The sequence below is a fragment of the Mastigoproctus giganteus genome, chromosome 4 (assembly GCF_048544385.1).
Source record: "Mastigoproctus giganteus isolate SK-2022 chromosome 4, ASM4854438v1, whole genome shotgun sequence".
Taxonomy (NCBI): Eukaryota; Metazoa; Arthropoda; class Arachnida; order Uropygi; family Thelyphonidae; genus Mastigoproctus; species Mastigoproctus giganteus.
Window position 1 is genome coordinate 87,543,396 of NC_143578.1, and position 26,174 is coordinate 87,569,569.

At 36.0% G+C, this 26,174-nt stretch overlaps 1 protein-coding gene across 1 annotated transcript in view; it reads right to left on the reverse strand.

The window, feature by feature from the left end:
- The window catches only part of LOC150086888 (IQ motif and ubiquitin-like domain-containing protein), a 257,010-nt gene that overhangs the window by 212,310 nt on the left and 18,526 nt on the right, over window positions 1–26,174 (reverse strand). Inside the window, exons 3-4 of the mRNA XM_090371662.1 lie at window positions 20,138–20,291; window positions 1,938–2,106 (exon numbers count right to left, since the gene is read on the reverse strand). Coding sequence (XP_090227788.1) covers window positions 1,938–2,106; window positions 20,138–20,291 — 323 coding nt within the window. The remainder of the gene's footprint in view (window positions 1–1,937; window positions 2,107–20,137; window positions 20,292–26,174) is intronic.

Consider the following 26,174-nt stretch of genomic DNA (forward strand, 5'->3'; position numbering starts at 1 on the left):
CAAGTGAGTTACTAAGATCATGTACTCTGTTTGGTATAGGCCATTTTCTGTGATTTAACTAAGATCATATCTCAGCTTGGTATATACCAGGATCTCAGCTTGGTATATACCTTGTGATTTACCAGGATCACATGCTCTGCGTGGTATGCGCTATTTTCTGTGCTAAAATGAGCAGAGCCACAGTTACCAAATGGTGGCTGTAGCACTGCTCATTATATATATCCTCTGAATCCCTTTTGATAAATTCAATAGGTCCATATTTGAAATACAACAAAAAGAAAATATAATTTTTTTACACAAAACTGTAAAAGGCAGAATTTCTTTTGGGAAACTGTCTGCCAAATATTCGGTGATGAAAATTCTTCATGCCTGAAAATTTGGCAGGAGTAGACAAATCATCTCAAGAAGTCCCTGCTTAATGCATCCCCACTTTGTGTGAAAACATAAAAACTTTTAAACTGCAAAAATAGTAGTTCTTATGCATAGGGCTTCAATCTCTCTCTCTCATATACCACGATACTCTCCTGATATATAACCAACACTGGGTTGACAGGCTGCTACACATCTTAGTTTCTTACTGATAGGGGACAATAATTGCATAAAAGCATGCATTATACACAAACAGCAATATACTTCTCTTTCTGGAGAAGTGGTATTGATTTGTATAAAAGTATAATAAGAGATTGATGTCTTACATGTAAAGCAATTGTCTTTCAAATGCAAATTGTTCTTTATTTTGGTTAGGTTTGTAAAATGTAAATCAAGTAATACAATCTTCATAGTTGATAAGTCATATCATCTGGAATATAACTGCAAAATCATAGTTGGTGATTTTTTTTGGTTGTAACTCCAGTATCAACATATCCTAAGACACGTGACACTGAAATCTCATGTCTCCAGCAGTGTTACAGGCTTTTTTACTTACAATAACTTTAACCAATTATTAATACCTTGTTAATAATCAAATCTGTTTTTAACATTTGGTTAGCACTTCTGGCAATAGTTACAGCAATTTTAGTAATTTTCAAGAAATCTTGAAATTTATTGAAAATTACCGTTAGCCTGAGAAGCTAACATTTAAGATCTCTAATTTTTCATTTTTGTGCTCTTTAAAACAAAACTAATTCAATTAATTTGTAGTGATACCACTTGATATGTCAAAATATTTCTTTATTTTTGGTGGTGCTCACAAATTCAAAAAGCTGTTTAAACTTAGTCTTACAATACTGTAGAATAGTTGGGGTTAATAAGTCAGAAGAAACTTGTCTATGCACATCACTTTCAGAAGGGCATAATCTCAGAAAATATATATGAAGAAAGATTGTTCCAAAGAATTTAAGTAAAAGGAAGCAAGGAAAGAAAGAAAGAATGAATAAAAGAAACAACAGAAAAGATAGATTAGTGAGTTTGGAGTTGAATAGTCAATGGAAGCTGCCCACTGGTTGCTGTATATACAGTAAATCTCCTGTTATAACACTCCTACTTATAATATGAGTTTCTTTTATTCTCAATGATCAATCCTCTGAAATGAGGAGGTCCTTGCTTAATGCTTCCCACTTGAGTGCTCTTTATGGTTGGTCCCTTCAAAAGTGCTATAACAGGAGTAGGCTGTATCCTATTTGGTTTTTGGTTGCAAATTCAGAACAACCTAATTATTAACACTTGTCTTAAAAACATTGTTCATTTACTACGGAAATTTTTTTTTAGTGTAGAAATTAAGATAATCCAGGTTCCAAGCTTACAATACAGAGGGAAAAAGAAAACCCTGTCTTAGTTCCTGGCATATATATGTTAATATCCAGTCATTAAATACATTACATTTATTATATTAGATTCTACTTATTCATGATAAAGAAATACATTTTAAGATGTTTTTATTAATGACTTTTAAATTTCACAGATTTCATTATTTTTCGAAAGTTTCAGAGACTACTTACAGATGTCATAAATGTGGCAAATATCACCTTAGAATGAATATAGGAACTACTAGGTTTGAGTACTTTGTCATTATGAGTAGGAATATAAATTCCTGAGACTTCTACTTGAGTCCAGGCATCATAGTTTGTCTGCTGATATTTGTTTTTCTGTTCCACTGTCTGTGCATCTCTATTAACAAAAAGATAGCAACAAAAAAAGAATAATAATAATAAATAAAATAAAATAATATTTAATAAAATAGATTTAGATTTTATTAAATAAAATCTAATATTAAATTATAAAATCTAATTAATAAATAAAAACAACAGAAATTCTTATAAAACCAACAAAATAGAAAATATAAAAAAAAAAAACACAAAAGAGGAAGGCACCCTATAAAAGCCTGGTTTATTAAGTCTAATGGTTAAGACAGCAGTAGTTATGGGTAGCCATAATTTTAAAAAACAAAGTAAATGTTCACAAGGGAAGAGTCCAAAGTTACCACAGACAGAGGGCCTAATAAGTTCAATCCAATGTGATTGTGGTTTTCGACTGTGATGAAAATCAACATTTTCGTACAGGTATCCTGTGGTGTCTATAGGAAGATTTGTGGTAAAAAAGTTAAGAGAAATAGTGAAGCTGAGACTGTTCACTGGTTGTAACTCCAGTATCAACATATCCTCCTCAATGATTCATGTTGAGGGGGAATGGACCATAATCTGCCATGGTGGTCCAGTGCGGATGGGCAGATCGATTGTGACTGGTTTCTCCATCACAACAATGTTCTTGTTCACTTTACTTTGACACAATTTTTGCTCAAAAAAAAAAAAAAAAAAAAAAAAAAATTGTCTGTTGTTCCCCACTTACTTGCTAATGTAAAGCTTCAAATGTGACAGAAAAAAAGTCACCATATGACTTTTTTCTTTATCGAAAACTGAAATTTGTACTGAAGGATAGTAGAATTGACAATGCAATCGAAGAACAACTGCAGATTATACTAACAGATTTCAAAATCCAGGACTCCAATGATGCTTTCAACAATGGCATCATTGTTGGACTGACTGTATCAGGTTGCAAATGAACTTCTTTAAAGATGCCTGGAATAGTTCCTAAATATGTTAAGTACAAAGAAAAATATACAGTTCAGAAAGTTTATGATCCCACCTCATATATTTCAACAGAAAAATCTTTGATTGTTACAGACACTGTGCATTAGTTTCTTTTTCGTTCTCACATTACACTCACAAACACACCAGAAACATGGCTGCCATCCATAGAAGAATTGTTTCTTGTGCTCTCCTTCATGAAACCAACTCTAATGCCAGCATGCAACAAAAGATTAATTCAATAACTTCAATAATTTCTTCAAGGAGAAACTATTTAGGCATGGTGAAAACCTCATAAAGAGTATGCATACATGTGAAAAATTAAAAGTTGGCTTGGCATTAATTATGAAACAGTGAAACATGTTTGCTAGGTTTTCCAGAAAATTTCATTAGAAATGAGATGGGTATCACAACAAGTAGTGAAAAATTCTTTGCAAAAGTATTGCCATAAGCTAAAAATATCAGTTTCCATAATCACTGATGGATAATGAATAACAGCAAATTCAAGGAATGGCTAGATAGAGAGAAAATCCTTTATGCACATTTCATCTTCTGCATGTTATACCTTCAGCAAAACCATCAAAATGTTAGGATTTAAGGCGTAGAATATCCAAAGGCTAAATGTAGTGAACTAAATTTAGTGAAAATTTTCTTTGCAAATGTATACTTCATAGCCAGCCTGAAGGTAATCATTCTTGGTTTCTTTCACATTTCTACTACATTGTATCAATATGAGATCCTTTATATTTAAAATATATTGTAAATAAAGGCATATAATATAATCTCAGATTTGTATATAACACTGATTCACTACAGTAAGAACTGCAGTAATGTAAGTCAGAATGAAAATTGTATGCATTTCAAACATATAAGACAAAGATGTTATAAATTTTTTTTTTTTTTTTTTATGGAAACCCCAAACACGAAAGGTATCAAAACCTATAGTACTTAGTACCGTGCATGGGTTGAAGGAGAAGTATGGGGAGGGGGTTGTCGGAAACTTTGCTCTAGAGACTAAACATGGATTTCACCACTTCAAGCCTCCAATAAGTAAAGCGGTGGTATTTCATCGGTTGATGAAAGTCATCTACCTTCAAAAATATCTGCACTCACCAGTGAGTGTGGCAGTATGCTGCAAAAAAAAATAAAATAAAAATAAAATAAAAAAATAAAAATAAAAGAATAATAAAACAGTTAATATCAATGTGAATTTCTTCAGTATCACTGACTGTATTAGAAATGTAGAAGTACTGCCAGAAAATAATCAAAGAGCAATAATTTTGTTGATGCTGGTGCATTCTATAGCATTCTGGTATGCACCTGCATAAGTTTTTTCATGCCCACTAATGTAATTATGTGTTTTTGCCACAAATGTTTGAAGAACTGATTTATGTATTTGCATGGCTACGAGCTACCAACCTGTCCTTGATTATCTAACAAGTTAAGTTGCAACTTATAGGAAATTCTAGCTGGCAGATACTTAAAATTAAAAAGTACAAGGGCATCTGAATGAGAAATAGTTTCTGAAGACTTTTCTAGAGTAATAAAAGAACTGTCCATCAAGATCTAACTTTTGACTTGACAGACTTCGGGTGGGCGGATCGATTGTATTTAGTAGATCCTGACAGGGGCTTGAACCCCGATTTACTAAGAGAGAGAGTGTGTGTGTGTGTGCGCGCTACTGTACTCCTGCTTTGACCACTCGGCTAATGAGGCCATTATTTTGGCATATTTATTATTAACTCCTTAATTTTCTATGGGATCTTAGTCTTGTCAGTCACAGTTTGCCAATCCAGTACTTTTCAGGAAAGTATCTCCTGTGGTTGACAAGGGATTACTATATATGTACCATGAACATAATATATAAAACAGTTTTATTTTCACAAAAACAAAATAACCCATCTGAAATCTACGTAAGTTACTGTGATCATTCAGCAATGAAAAACACCAATTTCAGTGCATGTATTATATTAAATAACATATAGGGTTTTTTTTTTTTTTTGCATTACAGATTTTAATTATTAGTTGCTACCACCACTCATCTCATTTGTTCTAATTAGCATTAGCATAATCATTAGTAGAGGCATACGATGCAAGAAAGCAAGCTTATGCAGCATCAGCCAAAAAAAAAAACACTCCGATTTCACCCCTCCGTTCGTTCCAAATACCTGTCCAGCTCAGCCTTAAGTTTATTTAGGCTATCAACTTCCACAACAAAAGATGGAAGTCTGTTCCACCAATCAACTACCCGCTGGCTAAAGGCAAACTTCCGCACATCTATCCTACAACTGTCTTTCCTCAATTTGAATTTATGCCCTTTCAGGTGATCATTCTGAGCAAGAGGAAGAATCCCATCAGCATTGAGTATGCTCAAACCATTCAAGGCTTTATACACCTCAATCAGATCACCTCGCAGGTGCCTAGTCTCTAAACACTGTAATCTGCATAACTTAAGCCTTTCTTCGTAAGAGCAACCCTTTGTCCCATTCACTAATCTTGTTGCCCTTCTCTGTACTCGTTGAGGATGTAGAGCTGTTGCCCTTCCAACAGCTCTACATCCTTCTTAAAATGAGGCATCGAGACCTGTATACAGTACTCAAGGTGTGGTCTGACCATTGCCTTATACAAGGGGATAATCAACTCCTTATTCTTGCTAGAAAAATTCCTGTATATCATTGACAAGACACTATGAGCTACTCTTGCAGACTGTCTGCACTATAATTATTTGCTCTACAATTGTTTCCACTTTAAAGATTGCACTTGCAAATGTGTCCACTCTGCTATTCTTTGTCAGATATTTTCTAATCCAGATATTCCTGTTTTTTATACTGTTTTGGCTCAATTTCTTTACTCCATTCTGCTAAATTCTTACCAATACTTTTATAACAACTTAACAAATCATTTGGACTGTCTTTTTTTTTCTTTGAAAATTTACTTTCTTCAATCCAAATTTCTGAATGGTGAAGCAATTTTCCATGGTGCTTCAGCAACTTTCAATTTGTATGTCTACCCCATCACATGGAAACAAAAGAAAGCTGTATGTTTACATACAAACTGGAAAGTTGAATTTTCTAATAGTATGGAACCAACTAATGGAGATACTGAGGCATTTGCTACTACTAATGACTTTCAAAAACTTGTGCATTGATCTAACAGAATACTAGACAGTCCTAAACATAACAAACACTTTTTGGTTATGCTGGTGTTTTTGGGGTATCAGAAACAATAGCATATGCCTTTAACCCATGGCCATTCTCAGCTTTGTGTCATTTGGCATTATAACATCAACTCGGTTGATGCATATGATTTCTATTCCTCTTTTTGGCAAACTACTGCTTTAAATCTCGTGATTCTAATATTTTCTTGTAGGGATAAAATCCTTTATTCTTCATTCCATCTCAAATTGTTGGAACCATGTATAAATAATTGCCTAAGCCAGTTTTCCACAAAATGCCATGACTTGTCAATTGGCTTGTATCCAGATTTTCAACTTCATTTTCTGCCTACATTAAAGCACACAGCAGTTGTAAATAAGAATTACTAAATCTAACTTGATTTTCAAAAGCTTAAGATTAGGAAACTTACTTTTTTGTAGTAGTCAAGCCTTTTAGTCTTTTCCAAAGCTATTACTTGCAATTTTTTTCCATTCATAGTTTCCTCTGTCACACCCTGTTTGTTTCTTGTATCTTTATCTAGAGATAAAATTGATGTATTACTAACTTACTTTTCCTTCGGTTTTTTCATTGATGAGCTTGTTAAATTTCCTTCTACTGAAAAGTCTTTAGCATTCCAAAAAAAAAAAAAAAAAACCAATAATGAAGAGGAGAAAATCCTGACAGGATGTCTCTAGATTCAGATGGCATTTCTCCACTTGCCCTTAAATATTGTGCTCAGTGTGAACTCCTTTTTTGCATTGCCTTTTTCCATATTTATTCCACTGGTGCTTGCCCTTCTGCACAAAAACTTGCTGATATATATCTTATTGAATCCTAAAAAGAGTAACAAATCTCTCCAGTCATTATTTTATCGAACTTACCTCAACTCTTCCAAAAGTAATGGAAAAATCCATCACCCAACTTTTTTACTAGTGTGAAACATCAACAGATAAAAAAAGATTGGATTCTTACAGCACAAAGGTCCACTGGTGACATCGTGGCTTATAATGACCATCAATGGACAAATTTCAGGAAAAGTTTTGATTAATTCAACTCAACTCAACTTGTTCTGCCAATTTTTGCAATTGAGTAGCTAGTTTTTTTTTTTTTTTTTTTCCTGACCACCTCACTATATGTGCATCCAGAAGACTTTCTTTTAATTTCTCAACTAAAGCTAGTTCTCCAAGTTTCTGTTCTTTTTCACCCATTTTTACCACCACATGACGATATTACACTACATTTATTTTCCACTTTAACCTTTCTCTGCATTAACAGCTAAAACTTCTCTAACATCCACCAACAGTTCTTTAACTGTTTCATGAATATTCAATTCTATATATGTCTTTTAATGGGTGGGACCAAAGGAACATAAATATATATATATATGTTTTGAAGTTTCTTTCAATAATTTGTATCAACAAATTACATCTGTATATGTGCAGACTGTCTTGAAACTCTTTAGAATTGAAGTGTTATCTATCAAATGTGTTTAGAAGTAATATCAAATGTGTAATAGTAGAAATTTTTATATTTATGGGAGTTTTAAAAATTAGCATAACAGTGTGTACCCTAGTATGTGATATGGGCTTATAATTCATAAGTTGAAACTGTGGAAATTTTCTGGAATTTAGATCCAGAAGCTGATGAAACTGAATCAAATGATACAAAGAGGATATTATTGTAAAAAAAAATTAAGTAATAATGATTTTGTTGTATTTTTAACATTTTTTTTTTTTTCAATTGTTTTAATTTTTTTTTTTTTTTTTTTTACAAAATTGACTGATTTTATTTTTAACAATGAACATGTTATAATTTGTGCTCATAAAGTCAAAATAGGGAAACAAAAATTAATATTCAAAAGGCATTATACATAGTTTTCAATTTTTACAAACTTCCAAGTCCTTCACTGCAGATCATGCATACTACTACTCTATGGAAAATCTTTGCCCCCATGCTCTTCTTCGACAACATTCAGATTTCTAAATCCTGCCTTTTATCCTTTCTTGGCACAAGAATATCACTAGTATTGCTTTCTGTTCATCAAAAAGAAACTGATATAAATAATATTCCTAACAGGGAAAATTAGTTTAAATTTGGAGTGGTGCTCCCAAAACCTCTCAATCTAGACTACCAAAAGCAAGAAGTCAGGTTAATTAATGATAACTCACCAACACACTCAGTTTATAAGTGAGGAAAGGGCTAATTTTGCTGAAATCTGGAAAGGAAGGATGTCGTTCTGACATACAGTAACTTAATTTTTTATATTTTTTATTGTAGACAAAACAGTAAGTATATCTGCTGGGTTCCATTGTAAATATGTATTTTTTATTTAAAAGTAAGTTACTATCCATAAGACAAAAGTCCCTTCATGGCAGATTATAGTAAAATTAGCCCTACCTAATATTTATTAACACAATTAAAAATTTTTTTTATAACTTTATTATCTATAATGCTAGCTGATTATAAGCTACTTTTTGAGCTTTCATAGTTAGGCCTATGTAAGGCTGTAATCAAGTTTGCAGGAACAGATACTGTACTGATTGCAGTAATTACTTTTTATTATTATTTTTTTTTATTGTATGATGTGAGCAATACATGAAGGAACCAGTTTTTTCCTACTTCCTTCGTGTATCAGGGCCATGAGGTCCAACCGGAGAGTATGGCACCATCGTAATATCAAGCCCGAGGCGGGACTGGAACCCGCGACCTTTGGGTTGCCAGGCAGGCACTTTACCCACCCAGCTAGGTCAACATTTATGCACTGATAGGGATTGATCGCCATTGAAGTATGGCAAATGATGCAAGAAAGCAAGCTTATATGGCATCAGCCAAAAAAACCAAAAAAAAAAAGCCAACACCTCCCATTTCACTTGTCCATTCCCTACAACAGTTTATTTCTTCCTTGAATTTATTCAAACTACCTACCTCTACAACACCACATAGGAATTTGTTCAAACAATCAACCACACTCTTGCTGAAGGAAAGTTTACGCATCTCATTTTTCCTCAATTTATTGAATATACTCCTCATGTGTGAAGTCAGAGCAAGAGGAAGGATTCCATCAGCACTGCACTTACTCAATCCATTCAAGGAACTGAACATCTCAGTCAGATCTCTTAGAGATGCCTAGTCTCTAGATGCTGCAATTTGAAAAACTGCCTTTCCTGGTATGAGCAACCTTTTGCTCCCTTCAATCTTGTCGCTCTTTTCTGCACCCATTTCAATAGATCCATGTCCTTCTTAAAATGAGGTTTCCAGACCTGTAAGCGGTACTCAAGATGCGACCTGACCATTGCTTTATATAATGAAATTCACGTATATCATTGAAAAAAATGCCACGAGTTGTCCTGGCAGCCTGATTGCACCTTTCAGAGAACTTTATATCTGACTGCATGATTATCCCAGGTCTTTTTCATTCTGCCCTGAGGGTACCAAATAGCTGGATGTTAATTTGGGATTACAACTCCCCATATGAACAACCTTGCATTTGTCAATATTAAACTTCAGTTGTTACTTCTCAGTCCAACTGGCTAATTTGTCTAGCCTTGTTGCAGTAGCACACCTAATTACTGTGATTAACTAGCGTGCCAACCTTCACATCATCTACAAACTTAGACATTGGGCCTGATAAGCCTTCATCAATATCATTAATAAATGCAGAAAACAATAATGGGCCAAGGACTGAACCCTGGGGGAAATGACTAAAATACCAGTCCAAGGAGAGCAGTGCCCACTATAACCACCTGCCATTCTTCTCCCAATCAATTAATATCCATAGCAGCAACTTGCCTTTAATGCCACATTGTTTCAATTTGTATAGTAGTATTTTATGTACAATAGTGTCAAAAGCTTTTCTAAAATATAAGTATATGATTTCAAAATTTTTTGCAACCAGTTCCCTTGTTACTGTGTCATGGTATTTAATCAGATTGGTGAGACAAGATTGTTCCTTAACAAATCCATGCTGTGATTGCAGTATAATTGCAATTCTGTCTAGATTATCCAGCATTACTTGTTTAACCAGTGACTCCATTATTTTTCCTGGAACAGAAGTTAAGCTAAAAGTCTGTAATTACTCCTATCTCCCTTTGTTCCTCCCCCCTTTTTAAATTGGGGATACATTTGCACATCTCCAGTCCATAGGGACATCCCCCAAATCCAGGGATAAACTCACAATCAGGGTTAAAGGGTTGCTTACCTCTTTTGCTACCTCCTTTAATATAACTGGATAGATCCTGTCCACTCCTGGTGTCTTTATGTTTCACTTCAACAAATTCTCTTTCACTTTCCTCTCAGTTATCACAAAATCATTTAGCTCCCTTTAGAATTTGGTAACCTCCTGGCATCCCTTTCCCTAAAAAAATTTCTCATATGTGAATGTAGATGCAAGGTATATATTCAGTTTGCCAGAAACCTTTGCAGGATCATCAACAGTTAAACAATTGATATCTAGCTGACAAATGTGATTCATTCCCTTCCTTCTAGTGTTTACATAAGTAAAGAAATCTTTATTTTTTTTTTAACGTTTTGCTAGTCTTCTCATAATCTTCCTTAGCTTTCCTAACCACTTTTGTGACTTGATTGCCTTCTGTATCACCTGAAAGTTTATTTGCATACTGTGCATTTTTGTTCCCTGCCATGAGTTTCATCACTTCATCTGACATCCATTTAGGTCTAAGCCATGACCACCATCTCCTGGTATCTTCTGAGATTACTTTCCTGGATTCTTCCCATTTAGAATTAGCTATTGGTAACATCCATCAGTTGGTCCCACTGCATAAACTTTAAAAATTGTCTTAGACTACTGCAGTTTGTTTACAAAGGAAAACGTCCTTCCTGGATGATAGTGGGTGCCCGATGCATGGGTCACTCTATTGCGGAGGTGGTACAAAAATTTGCACTATCCCCGTTCGACAGTATCAAGAATGTATCGGGAACATGCCATTTTCAGAATAACATCTCATTGTGGACAGAGAAAGGTGGTGGATAAACATGGCCATTGATGTCTATCCTGTACCGTTTCAGCCAACTGGAGAGTGACAGTAGCACAAATCATTGCTGACTTCAATGAGGGAGGTGCTAGAAATGTCTTCACTATGATCATCCATCAGGCAATCATAAGCCACAATAGGTTATGGGAGCTGTCGACCCACCAGAGTCCTACTGCTAACACCATGACACAGGACTATGTCTCAAATGGGTAAACGAATATCAGCAGAGGTGTGTTCAGCTGGCACACATTGGGACCTCTGGTACATCTAGACACATCTCTGAATGCTCCAGGTTACGTGTCTGTCCTTGCAGACCATCTGCATCCCTTCATGGTCATCATCCACAGGGCAATGGACTCTTCCAGCAGGACCTTGGATGATCGGAGATGGGTCTCCTGGTCTGATTAGTCCCGCTTCCAGTTATTTCAAGTGGACAGGAGGGTGTGTATCTGTACGAAGCTATGCACCTGTCATGTCAACAAGGAACTGTTCAGGCAGGTGGATGGTCAGTAATAGTCTGGGGTGCGATCAACTGGCACACATTGGAACCTCTGGTACATCTAGACACATCTCTGAATGCTCCAGGTTACGTGTCCATCCTTGCAGACGGAAAGAGCATCATGCACCCACAGGGCAATGGACTCTTCCAGCAGGACAATGTGCCTCCCCACAGAGTTGCGGTGACTAGAACATGGTTCAAAGAGCATTCAGCAGATTTTATCACCATGGAATGGCCTCTCCGTTCATCAGATATGAACCCTGTGGAGCATCTTTGGGATGCTGCGAAAAGGTCCGTTTGAGCTTTGGATCCTCCGCCCAGGAATGCGATGGAATTATGGACAGCGGTGCAGCAAGCATGGATGGAAATACCTGTGGAATGCTTCCTTGAACTAGTGGACTGAATACCTAACCATGTGACTGCCCTTATCCAGGCAAAAGGAGGTCCACCCGTTACTAGGTAGCTATGACATGATTTCTGTCCACTCAGTGTACATGCTTGTACAGTTCATTATACTCATCAGAATCATTAGGCCTATAACATACTCCTACTCTCATTTTTGTTTTCCTAGTGCTAATGTAACACCAAACTGAACCAATATTACACTGGTCACCCATGTCCACTGGATGCAGTATGTTAGATTTTATGTGATTCTTAACAAAGAGCAAAACCCCACACACTGCTGTCCTGTCTGTACTTTCTGTACATACTATACCCCCCTATTCAAATTCTGAATCCATTATCTTCACAAATGTCTGCATTTGATGATTTGATCAGCACTTCAAATTTATAAAATTAATTTACTCTTCTCCTAGCATTAGTGTTCATACAAGTATACCTGGAACTGTTTTTACTTTTAGTAACCCTAACACAGTTCATGTATTTGCTTTTTCCACAAGGACCCCACCAGATCTTGAAATCTCTGACTCCTTGCTTTTCAGGCTACTTCATATTCAAATATGCAGCAGCTTGGATATTTGAATCACTTTTGAATCAAAGTAAGAATCACTTTACCTCTACCTGTGGCTACTGTTAATCTATTAATCTCCCCAGCAGTTTTTCAACTCTAATAACATTGCGTCGATAGCATCAGTAAATGTTCTTTCACTGCTCCTATTTAAGTGTATCCCATCTCTTCTGTTATGAAGCTCATATGTATATGAAATTAATTAATTCTTTGCAGTCCAATGTTGTGCTGGGTGCTCATCAGTCTTTCCGATTATGGAATTTGTTTCCCAGCTGTACTGGCACAATTATTTTACTACCATCTACTTACATTTCATATAAACAATCTGAAAAGCTAAATATATGTTTATTGATGTTATATTCAATTGGTAAGCACATGTGGTATTGTGTTTTTTGGCCCTCTTTCAGTTGGATGTTGTGATGCTGAGAACTTCAGCACTTCTGATTATCTATTTATACTTAATATAAATCTACTGTGATCAATTTATACTTTGAAATTTATACTTAATTTTAAAAAATAATCTATGTTTATATTCAATTGTTACCAGCAAGGAGCATTTTTTTAAAAATTTATTTTGGTCTTGAAGTCAGAATATCTCAACTGTAAACAATCTGAAAAACTAAATTGATGTTTATATTCAACGGTTAGTAGCAGGCAGTTTTTTTTTTCCCTTTCTAACATTATTTCTGTCCTTCTAATGACCAATGTTGAAACTGGTGCAGCTACAGGTATTTTCAATTTTCAATCATAAAATCTGTTTTCCCACTCTACTGCCATTCACTTATACTTCATAGGAATGATATCTGATCTGAAAAACTAAGTGGATGCTTAATGATGTTTATATTCAATTGTTAATGGCAGGCAGCACTGTTTTTTTTTTTTTTTTTTTTCAGAAGCCACAAAGTAACTTATACTCTTGTGTTACAGTGAAGTACAGTCAGTCCTCGCATAACACGTGTTTACACTACACGAATTCGATCATACACGATTTATAAATAGGGGAACGATATCTTATATAACACGAACCAAATTCGCATATGCATGATTCGCCTTTGTGTTTACAAGAAATGGCAGTCCAACGCAGAATCACCCCAACCGAACTCAACACGATAGGAATGAAGAGAAGATTCTGAAAATGTATTTATATCAGTGAAGGGGAAACACATTTCACCATAATAAAGTAAAAACCAACACAATTTCCAGCGATCGGTATAATCGCAAATGCAATTAGATTGAGTTTACTACCAGTTTATAACAGATTCCACCAGCAGAAATGCAACTGGAAATTGTTTTTATTATTTTACGGTAGTAACCCCTAGAAATGTACTTTAGTAAAATTTGAGGTGTTAATAGTGTATCTCTACCTTTATGATTAGCATTAGCAGAGGCATATATGCAAGAAAGCAAGCTTAGGCAGCATCAGCCAAAAAAAAATCCTTCCACTTCACCCCTCCATTCTTCCGAAATACCTGTCCAGCTGAGCCTTAAATTTATTTAGGCTATCAACTTCCACAACAAGGGATGGAAGTCTGTTACACCAACCAACTACCCGCTGGCTAAAGGCAAATTTCCGCCCAACTATCCTACAACTGTCTTTCCTCAATTTGAATTTATGCTGTCTCAGGTGATTATTCTGAGCAAGAGGCAGTATCCCATCAGCATTGAGCATGCTCAAACCATTCAAGGCTTTGAACACCTCTATCAGATCACCTCGCCGGTGCCTAGTCTCCAAACACTGTAATTTGCAAAACTTAAGCCTTTCTTCATAAGAGCAACCCTTCGTTCCGTTCACTAACCTTGTTGCCCTTCTCTGTACTCGTTCCAGCAGCTCTATATCCTTCTTGAAATGAGGCCTCTAGACCTGTATACAGTACTCAAGGTGCGGCCTGACCATTGCCTTATACAAGGGAATAATCACCTCCCTATCCCTGCTAGAAAAATTCCTGTATATCATTGATAAGACACCATGAGCTACTCTTGAAGCCCATCTGCACTGCTCAGAGAACTTCATATCTGCCTGCACAATTACCCCCAGGTCCTTTTCATTCTCTACCACTGTCAGTGTAGTACCACAGAGTTGATACGTTGCTCTGGGGTTGCTGTATCCAATATGTAGTACTTTACATTTGTCAATGTTAAACTTCATTTTCCACCTCTCAGCCCATCTGCTCAACCTTTCCAGATCCTGTTGCAGCAGCATAGGGTCAGTAGCGTCCTTAACAACCCTGCCAACCTTTGTATCGTCTGAAAACTTGGACATTAAGCTTGATATACCATCATCAATATTATTTATAAATACAGAAAACAAAAATGGACCCAACACTGAACCCTGAGGGACTCCACTAATACCATTAGTCCACAATGAACAGTGTCCATTAATTACCACTCTGTCTTCTGACACTCAACCATCCCTTTATCCATAGCAACTATTTGCCACCAATGCCACACTGCTCCAATTTGTCCAGCAGTCTTCCATGTGCAACAGTATCAAAAGCCTTTCTAAGATCCAAATATATAATATCAAAGTTATTCCCTGCATCCAATTCTTTTGTGACTATCTCATAGTATCCAATCAAATTGGTCAGGCAAGACCTTCACTTAACTAAACCATGCTGTGTCTGAGCTCTAACTGAATTCTTGTCAAGATGATCCTGCAGTGCTTCTTTAACCAGTGCTTCCATTAATTTTCCTGGAACAGAAGTTAAACTCATAGGTCTATAATTACTTGTATCAGTCTTTGATCCTCCTTTGTGAATTGGGGTTACATTTGCACATCTCCAGTCTGTGGGTACCTCCGCAGAGTCCAAGGAAGCTCTCACAATTATGGCTAAGGGTTTGCTTACTTCCTTTGCAGCCTCCTTTAATATAACTGGATAGATCCCATCCACTCCAGGTGCCTTTCTTGTATTTATCTTCAACAATTTCTCCTCCACTTTACTCTCAATTATTACAAGATCATCTAGCATACTGCCAGTGTTTATTTCATCTATGGCATTCCCCTTCCTGAATAACTCCTCATGTGTGAATGTAGATGCAAAATATTGATTTAGTTTGTTAGCTACCTGAGCAGGATCATGAACAGTAGAACCATCGATATCAAGTGGACCAATCTGATTCATCCCCTTCCTTCTAGAGTTTACATAAGTAAAGAACTCCTTGCTGTTTTTCTTTGCATCCCTTGCCAAAGATTTCTCGTAATCTGCCTTCGCCTGCCTAACCTCCTTCGTAACTTGATAACAGATCAACTTATATCTATCATGGCTTCTGTGTCACATGTTAATTTATATGTATCCCATGCATTTTTCTTCTCTGCCATATGTCTCATTAGTTCATCTGACATCCATTTAGGCCTGAACCTTAAACAATATTTCTTAGTTGGTATGTAAAGCCTAGTAGCTTCCAAGATAAGTTCTTTGAATGCTTCCCATTTTGAGTTTGCTGTTGGTAACATCATCAGTTGGTCCCACTGTATAGAATTTAAATACTGTCTCAGACCATTGTAGTCGCCTTTACGAAAGCAATAACCCTTCCCTTTACCCCTGATGGTAGTTACCTCCTTGAGTAAATCCAACTTCAGCACACTGTGATCACTGCCACCTAGTGGTTCCTGTATCTGCAGATTCTTAATGCATGAAGAATCACTACTGATTATCAAATGAAGAGTATTGCTCCCTCTAGTTGCCTCCCGAACATGCTCATTTAGAAAACAATCATCCAATAAATCCACAAAAGCCTTGCTAGTGTGAGTGACCAACCCACAAATTCCAGTCAATATCTGGGAAATTAAAATCTCCCATTATAAGACTCTCTAATTTACTGGTCCACTCTATTTCCCTGTACTGTTTCTTATTATACTCATCAGAGTCATTAGGCCCATAGCACACTCCTACTCTCAATTTTGATCTCCCAATGCTTATGTCACACCAAACTGACTCAACACTGCACTGTACAGCGATGTCGACTGGCTTCACTTCCTTGAATTTTATGTGTTTCTTAACTAATAGCATAACCCCTCCTCCCTTCCTATCCTGTCTATCCTTTCTGTAGACGTTGTACTCCCCAAATTCCAGTTCTGCCTTACTTATATCTATGTGATACCACGTCTCTGATATCCCAACAATATCCACCTTTGATGCTTTGAGCAATACCTCAAATTCATTTACCAAACTCCTAGCATCCATACACGCAAGGATACATGCACCTGTTCTTTTTCTTAGCTACCCTAACACAACCCATGTGTTTACTTGTACCCCAATGACTCCCAGCAGTCTCTGAAATATCCTGCATCTTATTTTCCAAGCTGCTGCTCATTCCAATGGAAGCAGTGCTTGATTTGATTTTTTTTTTTTTTTTTTTTTTTTTTTTTTTTTTTTTTTTTTAGATTTAGTAGTTGTTGGCGCATCGGCTTCTGTGGCCATATTGCACCTTCCAAGGTTTTTTGCAGTACTTTGATCCAAGCCTGAGGCGGGAATCGAACCCGCGCCCTTTGGGTTGCCGGGCAGGTACTTTACCCACTCGGCTAGAAGCAGTGCAAGAATCAATTTCACCTCTGCCAGTGGCTACTGTTAATCTATTCGTCCTTGTGTCCCCCCAATCTAGCAGTTTTCCGACCCACCTAACACTGTCTCGATAGCATCAGCAAACATTCTTGCACCCTTTCTATTTAAGTGTAATGTTGTTGTTGTTTATTCAGTTGTTACACGCACGTAGTTTTGTTTATGTGTATCAAGCGTGCCTCCTCGTTTTGTAATTGTGCTTTATTCCCTAAAAATGAGTAACATACTTAAAGGTGTGAAATGGAAGCGGCCTGGTGAAGACACTGCAGATTTAGAGAGAAAAAGAAAAGTAATATCGATAAACAGAGGCGGACTGGGTCAAATATTCTTATCTGGGAAAATTTATAGTGGCCTCATACTATGGTTTATGGCCAAAATCACACCGGCCTCTGGCCCACTGGGGTTTCCCCGGTAAGGCTTATGGCTAGTCCGCCTCTGTCGATAGAGAAAAAATATGAAATTGTGAAAAGCTTTGAGCGAAATGAAAGACCATGTGATATTGCACGTATTACAGGCCTAAATGAGGCAACACCGAGAATTACAAAGAATGCAGAGAAAATAAAAACAACTTTCATAGCAGGAACAACTCAAAGTGTAATTAAAATCCATTAGATTAAGACACAAAGAATTGGAAGAGATGGAACGGCTGTCATCTGTTTGGATAGAAAATCAAACAAAAAACAAGTTTGCTTACGATAGAAGCAAAAGCATTAGCAATATTTTATTACGTAATAGTCGTAATAAAATACGTAAGTTACGTATTTTATTACGATTATTTACTGTTTGGTAATATTTTGGTTACAAATGTGTGTTCAATTTTGGGTGGTCGGCACCTAACCCTATTTTTCCCATAGGGCCTGTTGTTTATATTGCACGATTTTGCATTGCACGAGGGTTTCTAGGAATACAACTATCATGCTATACGAGGACTGACTGTATTTAGATATGCCATGCCGTAAAGATCTAGTAAAGGACCTTTCTGATGGCGTAACTGAAAAACTATTAGACTTTCCTGAAGAAATTGAGGAGGGAAAAAAAGGAATCTCTTGCAAAAAAATAGTTTCCAAATGTTCCATATAGTTCGATAGGGTTTAAGTTTCACTAAATGAACAAAACTAAAGGAGATTTTTGGAGTTATATCCACAGGGACTAAATGAAAAAAAAATTATATAAAGAAATACTGGCCTGAAGAATGGACAGACAATTAAATTTTTCAAGAATGTATTTAGCAGGAAGAGATTTCTGCACATATTTTGGATATTGCATCTATGCCCATCCACAAAAAGACAAACAAGGAATTCAAAGTATGGGATCTAAAGTAAAAAACATTGTCAATTATCCAGAGGGAATTGTGAATTGTCATTTTGTGAATATTTTCTTCCAGGAAGAAATACTGCATTAGAGCTTTTAAACTGTTTTGTCATGCTGTTTTATATATTTTTTATACAGGCGCTTTCAGTTTAAATTCGAACTTGCGACGTTTTCTCAATGTTGATCTGTACTTGTTAATTAAATCCTCAGATCTCTCACTTTTAATATCATTAGTGCTAGTGCTACAACGATATCAACTTTTGCACCCTTAAAAGATGACAGCTGTTCTACATTATCTACTTTAGCCCATGGGACATACTCCAGCCCTATTCCAACTGTCCTTTTTGCACAATATATTTTCCACTTCCCTGACAATTGAGTCACAAATTATATCTTCTTCCTTTGGGACAAAGGATCTCTGCTGCTGAGAATGTCTTTGCACTTTCTGATGCTGTAGCATGGGCTCAATTGTTGGACCAGGCAGCTTAAGCGCTTGATGGGTCCCTGTCTTTTAAGCCTTCATGATATCAGACCTATTCTTCAAGCCCTCATATAATCCCATCACAATGTTGAGCTTATGCTTAACCTCCTTATGCTCTTTACAATGAACACACATAAAAACATCCCTAATGGTAGTATCATGTCCTTCTAAATAGTGATTGTGTGTTAATATGTTACTTACACTTAACATAATTGTGATTATGTTATGTGTAAGTAACTGCGTCACATAATTGTGATTCATAGAAGAACTGCCTTTTGCTATTCTCTCTCTCTCTCTCTCTCTCTCTCTCTCTCTCTCTCTCTCTCGAACCAAAGCATCCTTGCTATTTTGAGCCCTTTGCTTTGCTGCTCTAGTCTGAAGCAAAATGTTAGTCTAAATTTAATTTAACTATGTGATCTTCACAAACCTTTAAGTATTGCCTCTATCAATATTATATCAATAGTAGCAGAATTTGAATGTTCTTGTTGATACAACACAATGGTGTGATAAAATTCAAATTTTCTTATCAATACAACACAGTCATTGGAGATGTTAATTGTGGTTTCTCAAGCAATTACAAAGGCCAAGTAATGAACAAATTCACCAACTTAATCAGACTCACAAATACTAACTTTAAATCAAAGTTACAAAAAACCAATAATTTTTAAGCAATAAAGTTTCACTTAGCAGCTCCTGTAAAAGTTGCACAGCCAGATCTAGTTGGAGAATTTGAGAACATTTCTCAGTAATTGTGCCTACTTGTGTGTGCCCAAAAGACTAAAATTTAGTAAAGACCAAAATGGTAGCCATATTGAACAGATGTAAATTATTATTATAATTTTTTAAGTTTCTGTATGCCCTTTCTACTGTGTTTGCATTAAAAAAAATATTTAAAATAGTGTTTATTTGCTTTTAAACATGTTTCTACTTATGGACAACATTTTTAACATTTTGGCGTGGGCACACACACACACACACACACACACACACACACACACACACACACACACACACACACACACACACATACACATACACACACACACACACACACACACACACACACACAGTTTTGTAATGTAATACTTGAAGGCTTATTAGAGTTATAAAAACAAATGCAGTATACAAAATAAGATCTAAAAAAAGCATTTTACCTAGAGAATCTCTCAACTTGCTTATATTTTCCATGTGGAGGAAGTGTCTGGGCAGTAGCATTGTGATATTCGGTTCCAGTTAGTTTATTTCGATAACCACCTAAGAAAGGTTTGTGAGGAATCAGGTTTATAGAAGCCCTACAAATATCTTTATCTGAAACAAAACATATATATAAATACATGAATCTGTATTACTATTATTAAATCAGTTTATCTACAAAACAATTTCACCCTGAAGGGCTAAGAGGGTATACACACTAGGATAAGACTCTGACATGATATAACTTAATATAATACAAAAATAGATATTCTTAATTCCAAGCATATGAATAATTAAGTAAATACGTGTACAACTCCCTGACTTACGCAATTCTCGACTAAAGAAAATTTGGCTTTACGTAAGTTTTTGCTGGCTGGTGCAAACTGAAAAAAAAAAAAAAAAATACAGAAATGTATTTTGCATCTGTAGGTATAAATGGAGGTATTGTGAAAATATCGTAATGTGAACCCAATAACATATTGTGTTTTTTTGTAATTCATTCCAAGTCCTTGGAAGTTGAAAATTTCGCTATATTACTAAGCTAGAGAATCTCTCTAAAAGGTCATATTTATAATGGAAATTGCACTACACTTTCATCATTATCATATGTTCCCATTATAAGAATCAATTTTGAATGCCTTTGTGATATTTTTCTAAAGCAAGTTTCTGGAGGTCACGACCAAAAAACAATAAAAACAATCTGCACTTTCCGGTTTACTGGGCTTTTCTGTTAACACAATCTATTATAAACAGGTAGTAAACTTGATCTTATTGCATTTGCGATAATCCAGATAACTGGAATTCTGTGGGTTTGTACATTACGATATTATGGTGAAATGAGTTCCCTTCACTGAAATCTTCAATCATATAAAAAACAAATTTTCAGAAACTTCTTTTCATTCCTATTTACGTATTACAATGATGAAGGGAAAGGGACCAATGGAAAGTGCAAGTGCTGGCAGTGCCAGGAAATGAAACAAAATTGATTCAGAAATGAAGATGATTAATTAAGAAGCAGGGCAAAGTTTGTCACCTATTGCAAGGGAATTAGGTCTCACTGCTTCAACAGTGAATACTATTTTAAAGGACAGTGCGCATATAAAAGAACATGTCTTCAATCATATAAAAAACAAATTTTCAGAAACTTCTCTTCATTCCTATTTACGTATTACAATGAAGAAGGGAAAGGGACCAACGGAAAGTGCAAGTGCTGGCAGTGCCAGGAAATGAAACAAAATTGATTCAGAAATGAAGATGATTAATTAAGAAGCAGGACAAAGTTTGTCATCTATTGCAAGGGAATTAGGTCTCACTGCTTCAACAGTGAATACTATTTTAAAGGACAGTGTGCATATAAAAGAACATGTCAAAGGATCAACGCACTTAAGATAAAGAGTGATCACAAAACAGTGCTCAGGTGCTATATTGAAGATGGAACAGCTATTAATAATATGGATGGAAAATCAATTCAGAATCAGTGCCCCTGAGTCTAATAACCATACAAGCAAAAGCAACAAGCATTTATGAAGATATTAAGGATAAGTATGGCGAACCCCAAGCCAAGTTCATGGCAAGCAACTGGTGGTTTAATAGGTTCAAGTATCGCGCTGGTTTCCAAAACATTAAAGTATGCGGTGAAGTCGCCAGGGTCGATTCTGCATCTGCAGAGAAATTTTGTGATGTGTTGGAAAAAATTATTGATGAAGGTGGCTACTCAACGTAGCAAATTTTTAATGTTGATGATACTGCTCTGTGTTGGAAAACAATGTCGGAATGAATATACATTGCCAAAGAGGAAAGGGCAATGCTAGGTTTCAAGGCCTCAAAAGCTAGGGTCACGCTCTTGCTTAGAGCTAATGCAACGGGAGATTACAGATTAATACCACTGCTTGTGTACCATTCTGGAAATCCTCATGCATTTAAGGGCATCAATAAAGCCACCCTATCCGTGCATTTCCGACCAAACCAGAGAGCATGGATAACAATATCTCTCTTTGAGGATTGGTTTAAATGCTGCTTCATCCCGAGGTTGAAAAATATTGTAAAGACAATGACATTCCCTTCAAGATTTTTCTTCTATTAGATAATGCACCTGGACATCCTATGCATCTAGATAATTTCAATTCGAACACGAGAGTCGCATTTCTACAGCCAAATAAGACTTCACTCATCCAACCTATGGATCAGGGTGTTATTTCGAATTTAAAAGCATATTATTTACGCACATTTGCTCAGGCATTGTCTTCAGTAGATAGTGAGAAAAATTTTACCTTAAGAGACTTTTGGAAATCTTACAATATTTACCATGCCATCTTAAACATTAATAAGGCCTAGGCAGAAATTACTAAAAGTTGTTTAATGGTGCATGGAAGAAAATATGCCCACGGCACGTAAAAAGCTTTGAAGGGCTTGAAAAGGGCGAATTATATGAAGAGGTTACAGGTAAGATTGTGAAGGTTGCAGAGCTACTTCAGTTGGAGGTTGCTGCCAAAGACATGGAGGAGTTAATAGAGGAAGAAGAGAAGGAATTATCTAAAGAAGAACTTATTGACTTACAGGCAGCGATAGTGTAAAAAAAAAACATGCTGAGAAAGCTCAAGATGAACCAAATGAGGAGCCAAGACGCTTCATCACCAGAGAGATGGCAATGGCATTTCATGAAATTGCATCGGCAATGGCGAGGTTTGAGAAGATGGATCCTGACAGCAAACGATTCTTAAAAGTTAACTGAGGGGTGAATGATATGCTTGCTTGCTACAAATAAATCTATGATAAAAAAAAAGAAGTCCAGTCATCCATTAATATGTTCTTTCGTAAGGTTGAGCGGCTGATCTCCTAAATCTCCACAGCAGTAGTGTACTTATCAGCCAAAAACGTTGATTCTGGCAACAATGCTTCAGAGGTAAAGCTTACTAACGTTATGCCTGTCTCCTCTCTTTTTTTTGGAATTTTTTAATTTGCACACTTTTGCAATTTTCCCTGCGCATGAGACAAAAAATTGAATAAATACAATAAATAATTCTATTCACATGTTCGTCAAACATTTCTTTTTTTATTCAATCAGCGAGCAGTTGCGAGTGCTGCACAATCATGGGGGAAATTCGACTTATGTAAAATCTGACTTAACGTAGTGTTCCGCAGAATGCAGCCCTTACATTAATCGGGGAGTGGCTGTATTCATATAAGGACAATTGGTTATGGATTATTTACAATTTTATTTAGCTTTTAATTAAGGCTCATTAAAGTTTTGAATTAAACACACTGTTACAAACAATAAAATACTAGATGGACCTTCCTTTTCCGATAGTAGACTCTTTGCCACTGTGAGATTTTGCATACATTTGTCATTAGCATAAGATAAATAAACAGCTTTAGATCACCAGCATAACACAAACAAATAGCTTTAGGCTGCCAGCATAAGATAAATAAATAGCTTTAAAATAAATAAATTTTCTGTTCAGGGATGACCACATGGTCAGAGAATTTCACAATATAGAGAAAATACAAGAACATCATATTTTAGCAGTCAGGGGCTTGAACCTGGTCACTCAAGGCATATCTACTTATGCATCCTCGGGCCTAACCACTTGGCTATGTTGGCCTATTTAGGTCACCAGCATAAGATAAATAAATAGCTATAGGTCACCATCATGAGTGTCTTTGGGGTGAGCAGAGAGAGAAATGGCTCCACTGCTACTGCAAATAACATAGCTGAAATAACTCCCCCCCCCCCTGTGAACTCTAGACACAATGAATTCATCACTGAGATGTCTTTCTTGAAGGATGGCTATAAGAATTTTGAGAACATTACTTTGGATATTAAAGAAGTTTTTGGAGAATATGTAGAATGTCCAAAACAGAAACTTTATCAAAGCAGATAACATCTATAAATATGAGTTCAGAGCTGTTGTTTATATCCTGGATTAATAAGTGTTTTTAACAGATTAGTAGTAGTAGTTGATCTCTTAGGGAATTGCTGTGTGAAAGTGTGCTGGCCTGTGTCTGAAGCAGAGACCGGCCAAGGGTAGATCATATTTTCACAGCCCTTCAGTACAGTTCAGCTTATTGCCATTGGCATAAATTCTTCAGGGACATAGAGTTCTAGTGGTCTTGGCTTAACAAAATCTTGATTCCAGATTCTGAGAAATATCCCAGTGTGAAAAATTTCTCCAAAAATGACATTAACTACAAATGGGATGCAGCAAGCAAATGGCTCATTTGGCATTTTGATGACTATTATTTATTTATTTTTGATTTATTCAATTTAGATTTTATTTATACAATTTTGTTTTTTAAGGTTACTTCCTTCCTTAATTCTGTTGTGTTATTACGGAGATTCATTTTTGTGGGTTGCCTATTGCTATCCTGCTATTTTATAAAATTTCTCCATCTTTTCTTTTCTGTGCTGCTGACCACCCACATATTTCTTAGCATCTATTTTTCAAGATGTTGGATACACAATGCATTTGCTGGAATCATATCATTTGTGTACTTCTTTTGGAAGGTATTGCTCTGCTATATTTCATGGTTTCTTCTTTGGAGGTCTGATTAAGTCATTTACATTTGGCGTGTCAATTATTCTGACCATTAGCTTTGGTCAGAATATTTGGAGTTAATTATTATTAATATTAATAGTAGCATATGATACAAAAGTAAGCTTATAAAGCATCAGCAAAAAAAAAACAACCTTTTCCCACATCATTTATCCATCCCCTCCAATATACTGTATAGTTCTTCCTTGAATTTAGATTTTATTATTTCTTCTTATTCTAACTTCTATTAGAATAAGTAGCGACCTGGAGTGAGGGGTGCTGGGGGTTTCAGGAACTGATGGCAGTCATTGCGAAACAGGTGGATATATGGGATGTGTTAGGGTAACTAGGAATAGGTGCAGTACCAATGCTACAAGTATAGTAAATAAATTGATGAATTTGAGGTGTTGGTCAAGACATCAAAGGTGGATACAGTTGGAATATCAGAGATGTAGTGTCACACTGATATTAGGAATGCAGAATTGGAATTTGGGGAGTACAATGTGTACAGAAAGGATAGACAGGATAGGAAGGGAAGAGGTGTTATACTGTTAATTAACAAAAACATAAAATCAAAAGAAGTGTATTAAGTTGATATAGATGAACAGTGCACTGTTGAGTCAGTTTGGTGTGACATAAGCACTGTGAAAGCAAAAATAAGAGTAGGAGTGTGTTACAGGCCTAATGACTCAAATGAGTACAATGAACAATTGTACAGAGAAATAGAGTGGGCTAAATCAGAATGTCTTATAATGGGGGATTTTAACTTCCCAGCATATTGATTGGAACTTGTGGGTTGGTCACTCACACACTAGTAAGACTTTTGTGGTTTTACTGGATGACTGTTTTCTGCAGCAGCATGTTCGAGAGGCAACCAGAGAGGGTAATACTCTTGATCTGGTTATCAGCAGTGATCATTCATGTATTAAGAATTTGCAGATAAAGGAACCACTAGGTGACAGTGATCACAGTGTACTGATGTGAGATTTACTTAAAGATATAATTACCATCAGGGGTAAAGGAAAGGGTTTTTGCTTCCGTAAAGGTGAGTACAGTGGTCTCAGACAGTTTTTAAATTCTGTACAGTGGGATCAACTGACGATGTTACCAACAGTAAATTCTAAGTGGGAAGCATTCAAGGAATTATTCGTGGAAGCTACTAAAAGTTTCATATTTATTAAGAAATATTTTTCAAGATTTAGGCCTAGATGGTTATCAAATGAACTAATGAGACTCGTGACAGAGAAGAAAAATGCATGGGATGGATATAAATTATCAGGCGACACGGAAGCCTATGATATATAGTTGCTAGTCTGTAATCAAGTCACAAAGGAGGTTAGGCAGGCGAAGGCAGATTACGAGAAATCTTTGGCAAAGGATGCAAAGAAAAACAGCAAGGATTTCTTTACTTATATAAACTCTAAAAGAAAGGAGATGAATCTGATTGGTCAACTTGATATTGATG